The sequence below is a fragment of the Malus sylvestris genome, chromosome 11 (assembly GCF_916048215.2).
Source record: "Malus sylvestris chromosome 11, drMalSylv7.2, whole genome shotgun sequence".
Taxonomy (NCBI): domain Eukaryota; kingdom Viridiplantae; phylum Streptophyta; class Magnoliopsida; order Rosales; family Rosaceae; genus Malus; species Malus sylvestris.
In genome coordinates, this window is record NC_062270.1 from 20,158,816 (window position 1) to 20,164,641 (window position 5,826).

General features: G+C 33.6%; 1 protein-coding gene across 1 annotated transcript; it reads right to left on the reverse strand.

Annotated features, from left to right (window-relative positions):
- Window positions 1-1,579: 1,579 nt before the first annotated feature.
- On the reverse strand, window positions 1,580-4,322 carry LOC126591560 (short-chain dehydrogenase/reductase 2b-like). Its single transcript, XM_050257293.1, has 5 exons — window positions 4,106-4,322; window positions 3,432-3,675; window positions 2,648-2,725; window positions 2,208-2,393; window positions 1,580-1,957 (listed from the first exon to the last, which is right to left on the reverse strand). Exons 1-5 carry the CDS (start codon window positions 4,141-4,143, stop codon window positions 1,580-1,582), a joined length of 924 nt encoding a protein of 307 aa, XP_050113250.1. The 5' UTR covers window positions 4,144-4,322.
- Window positions 4,323-5,826: the final 1,504 nt, after the last annotated feature.

The window sequence follows — 5,826 nt, forward strand, 5'->3', positions numbered from 1 at the left end:
ACAGTATGATAGTGTTCGGTAAGCTTTTATGTAAAACAGCTGTGACTGTATGAAATGACCAAAAAATGTATAATACTATATTATTATTATGATATTTTATTTAATATTACTATCATAATAATAATAGTAATATTAAATAATATGTTTTATGAAATAAACAGTTGATGCCTCATATCTCGATTTCAATCTCCGCCGAAGATCCAATCCCCAAAACCCCAAACAATCTCTGTAATTCCATCGCCATTGACGACCTCCGCCAATTGCACCTCCGAGATCCCCTCACCGGCCCTGTTATCCTAGTCGTCGTTGGTTCAATTTCTTCACTCGGTGCATTCGAAAATGACTTTTCTGCATTTGTTGAAATGGGAACCGTGCCTTCTATGCCGCGCTGGGGTAGCAGAAGCAGCTTCGCCACGCTCCCACTCTGCTCCCGGCAACCTAGAAACCCAGAAACCTGATTCCACTCCTCCCTCACTCGCCGCAAGGTTGTAGGAAAGACCTCCCCGTCACAATGTTCCTCTGCGAATTCGTGGTTTCTCATAACACACAATCTTCCTTTGCTAATTATGATTTAGTTTCAAGCACATTTGATATAACAACTTTGGTTAATTTGTGATGATAGCTGTCTAGGGCTCTCCTCCTGGAGACCCTTGTGGGTCTCTGGTGGTGATAATTCAGATCTTCACGGTGAGGGACGAGGTAGATTCACAGTAGGGGCGACACAAATCTTCAAAGATCTTTGGTAGAGATGAAGCTGGGAGGAGCAGAAAGGGGATGATAGAGATGAAGGAACGGTAGGATTGCCAAAAACTTTCATTAAAGGGTCACTATTCACAAGTGTTTGAGAGGATTGCGCAGAAGTTGAAAAGCCAGTTTTTCAAAGTTGTCTTTTGTTGCTTCTGTTTTTTGGTTTTTTTTTACCCATTGTAAAAAAAAACTGAAGTTGGAAGTTTACCAAACACAAAAATGCCTCCAGCTTTTTTTTATACCAATTTTTTTTTAAAATCACCTCAACCCCAAACCATACCTCAATCCTGCCAATCCCAGATCAAGCAAGTCGATGTGCAGCGGAATTGGCCTCCTTTCGAGGGGGAGCACTGTAAATATTATTTTATTGTTAGTTGAATTGTATATTTTTAATTATTATTTTTTTTGTGTGGAAGACACAAGATGAAAACGCTAGTCCATTACTCACACCTCCCGAAAATTAAAGTCAACAATTCTTGGCTTCTTTAGGTCATAACTACAATCATTTATGTATCTGATTTGATATTTGTTTAGAAAAATGTTTGAAAGACTAAATTTTATAAACTAAATCTAAAAATGGTAAGGTTAACTATACAAGTAAGTCTCATTATATGGTCTCCCAAACATTTGTTTTTTTAAATGTTACTTTTCCTTGGTTAAAGTTTTATTTATATAATTTTGAAATCCGTGAAGTATTCCCCCATTGGCCAAGCTTGAAAAAGACGCGTTCTAACCCTTATTTAGCTTAACATCAGTCTTATACATAATATATGTATCATATATAAATAAGGAAAGATGCATAAATCTTACATGTATATATATGTGTATATCATTAAAAGTCTGCGACTTCAGTTCGATCGAAATAGCAGCCGGAAGGGCCTCCATGGGGTATAAGAGCCAACCTGACCAGACCGGCAGCCCCTTCTTCGACAGTCATGGTCCCTGTATGCCAATTGAGGTCTGTATTGACAAAGCCAGGATGCACACAGTTGATGCACATGTTTGGGTACTTGTTGGCAAAGATTCTAGTGTAAGCATTGAGGGTGGCCTTGAAAATGCTATATGCAGGCAGCATCATTGTCCATCCATTCGCTTCGAGTTCGTTTTGTTTAAAATCATGCAGAAATCTTGCCAAAACTGCATCCACTTTCTCCTCTGTCAATGTTTCTACATCCCCGAGCTCATTTCTTATCTCTTCACTTGGTATCCTCTGCATAGTATTTGATAACTTTGATTAGGAAATTTAAAATTTTGTTTCATCGTGTGTTGCTATAGCTAGGACATTGAAGGAGATCATATTGATTGAGGCTTATTTCTGGGCATCAACAAGTTAATGAGAGGAGAACGACTATTGTCGATGAATGGAATATAACATCGAGTAAATCTTCTCTTGCCAGACTCGTCCAGATAATGAACATTAACCTTTGTTAGATAATTTTTGTTTCATTGTGTATTTTTACCTTGAGTTCACTCCTTAGGGAGGAGACATTGACGATTCTTGCTCCCAGAGTGGAGAGTTGCAAGAGTGGGAGAAGAGCCTCGGTTAATCTTTTAACACCGTAGTAATTTGTATTCAAACATTCCTCAGCCTTCTCATAAGTGTATTTAATTGCACATTGAATTTGGTTGACTGCTTTGCCTGAAAGCTGAACAAACAACTTCTTGTAGTTAAAAGCTGCTGCGAATCTTGGTTGTGGTGTGGCGACATATATATAGTATATTTGTGAGAAGACCTAAGACCGACACCTCAAGACGTCACTGTGATGTCTCAGACTAATAATACGACTTTATGTATTCTTAGTATCCCATATGGTGTTGTGTAATTTTTTTGAGACACCACCATGGCGTCCCTATTTCATGCATGTGCTTCTCATGAGAAATATACTGCTATATAACTTACCCAAGTTGTGGAGTCAATGTCTAGAGATTTTAAATCTTTCTCAGACACCAGTACTCCAGTAGCTCCAGCATTATTAACCTGCAGAAATCAAATGGTTAATTTAAGTTATACCCACAGATTTTCACTCAATATTTTGGAGGCCAACAAGTACTAGCACAATGTTAATATGTTTGTACATTGGAAATGTACCTATTGGCCTAATATAGGGCTAATAAACAAGTTATTTGGCGCACAGGAACCTTTATTTCTTTATTTGCAAAACCTATTATATGTTTCTTGATTCTCCTTTAATAAATTCAACTTAAACACGGTAAATAAACAAGAATATGCGACGAAAAATAAATAGACGTGTGTTGAAATCACTTTACTATATTGGTTATATAATGAAAGTTCTCAAGTTCCGTAGTCTACATGCTCACCACATTTCTGACATATAAGTAAGGGCATACAAATAAAGTAAATCTCTACACCGCTACAGCAAGACTAAAAATAAACAAAAGAAATATGCCACAAAAGTGATAGATGTGACAAATTAGACATTAGATGCACACATGAAACAATAGCTACACCAATGAGGCCATGTCAAACTATTGCTAAAATAGCAAGGGCACATGAACTCACTGAAGCGAGACATTGATACCGACCGATTGCCATCGTAGGTCGACCGTATGTGTTGATTTTAACATTTTGTTGTTTCAATATTTTTAAAGGGTAAAATTAATTGGTCATTAATTAAATATAAAAAATTGCTGAATAGAAACAAGAAAGAAAAGTTTGGCGTTACCAAGATATCAAGCCTGCCAAATTTGGCGTGTATGAATTTGGCCAAGGAGTGGATGCTAACTGGATTCAAGACATCAAGTTGATGGAAGACAACATTTGACAGACCCAACTGTTGGAGCTTAGATGTTGCTTCTTTTCCCCTCTTCTCATCCCTGGCTGTCAACACCACCACCACCCCTTGAGATGCAAGCTGCCTCACCACCTCAAATCCAATACCCTTGTTTGCACCGCTAACCACTGCACATCTACAGTAGCGCAACCACTATGAAAATTTTAAAATCTTTTGTCCTTATTTTGCGACTGTTTGTTTGCAGTTTTTCTATATTTTACTTTTAAAAAATTGAAAACTGAGAGAAATTTTGAAAACTCAAATAGTTATCAAACGAGTTTCAAGTTGAAGAAAATTTTAAAATCTTTTGTCCTTATTTTGCGACTGTTTGTTTGCAGTTTTTCTATATTTTACTTTTAAAAAATTGAAAACTGAGAGAAATTTTGAAAACTCAAATAGTTATCAAACGAGTTTCAAGTTGAAAAAAAAAAAAAAAAAAAACTGAAAACTAAGAACAAAATAATGATCAAATGTTTCTTTTAGTAACACCTAATCTTGCAAGGAGATAGTTAAATTAATTATAAAAGTAAATTAAAAACTCATAAATATAGAGATTATATATGTACCTCTCTGTCTCTGCTCCATATTCTTGATTGGTTCCCATTCTTTGCTGTATATAATGCTTGGATTTGCCTTGTGATGATATTGCTTTCTTCCTGAAACTGTGGAGCTCAACAGATTATATATAAACTCGATCGAATCAAGTTCTGAGATTTCTTTCTCAGACAAAAATGAAAAAATAATTTCCTTTTCTTTCATTAATTATTATCAGATGATGACAGATTTGCTTGTATTTGGTTTATGTTTCTACATATGGCATGCATGTACCAACCAGAGCCAGTGTTTCGGTCAGCAATGATCATCTCATTGGACTGGCTTTCCAAATTCTTCTCTGGCGCAGGTAGGGTTTTTTATTTTTTATTATTCTTAGTGGCTGAGGTTTTTTATTTTAACATTTTCTAGCTCTTGGAGTCACATCACTTGAATGGGACCAAGTTTTATACTCCAATAGTTGATGAGCTGATTACTTATATATATAATCAACGCTCTGGTAAGGAGTTTTCTGTTTGATAAAAAAAAAAAACTGAAATCTAAAAGTAATGTTTCTCAAAACTCAATAGTAATTAAGATGATTGGTTTAGAAAATAAATTACCGAAATTTAAAAATAAAATATTTAATAGTTGTAAAAGTACTCTAGGTATACCGTAGTACTGAATGCTACACCGAAACAATTATTAAGATCTCCACTTAAGGATGGGGAAATTTTTTCAAGCATCCGCCATTTTAAACGGGTATATCATGTGTTGCAAAATGATTGAAGGAGCATCCAAAAATATATATATATTTTTCACTTATATTATGACCTGTAGAATGTCTCTTAGATACTTATACTTGAAAAAAATCTGTCCTAAATATGATAGATAGGGGTTCTTTAGAGAAAGGTCCTTGAAACTCCTATTTTCCAAACAAAAACCCACATAATATTAAACATTCAAATAAAACCTAATTCAAATAGACTACCATGAAGACAAATATATAACCAATTATTACCACATATTTACAACTTATGCCACAAAACCCTAATTATGTCAATAAATATTATTACTCACCCTAATTATGATTAGCAATTAACCCCATATAGAAATTTTACTTTTCTTGTATCATAAATATTAGTGACATATATATATATATGTTACTAATATGGACACATTTTTCGTATGAAGAAAGAAAATCCTTTGTACAATCAGTTATTTTGCATCAAATAATATTGTTTGATAAAATAACAAACCAGTTAATATTTTATGTTGTAGGTAAATTATTTTACATAGAGTATTACATACATTAGACATTTTTTATTTGTTATTATTATATGCGTGTTAAAAATAATTTATCTATATTTATATGTAAAATATAAGTAAATTAATTTTGAATCACATAGCATTTATTTTGTAGGTAAATTAAAATAGTAGTTACATTGTTTTGGTCAAGTTAAGTAGTGCCTAAATTATTTCGTAAAAATTAAACCAAGATAAATTATCGCCATTAAAATAAAACAGTAGATACATTAGTTTTTTTTGAAAGATTAAACAATAGGTAAATTATGTTGTAGATACATTATGTTTGTTAAAAAAAAAGGAAAATTGAAAGTAGTAGATATATTATTTTTAATCAAGCTTCCTTTATTTGTAGGTGAATTATTTGCATGCATTATTACATATATATTGGACACATTTTATTACTAATATATATGTGTGCAATGTTTCACCTATATTATTATATAAAATA

Excerpts from the sequence above, each read along its gene's own strand:
- LOC126591560 (XM_050257293.1), bottom strand. The coding sequence starts at position 4,143 with ATGGGAACCAATCAAGAATATGGAGCAGAGACAGAGAG. Across the intron at positions 2,726-3,431 it reads TTGGCAGGCTTGATATCTTG|GTTAATAATGCTGGAGCTAC; the intron begins GTAACGCCAAAC and ends TGATTTCTGCAG. Across the intron at positions 1,958-2,207 it reads CCCTAAGGAGTGAACTCAAG|AGGATACCAAGTGAAGAGAT; the intron begins GTAAAAATACAC and ends AATACTATGCAG.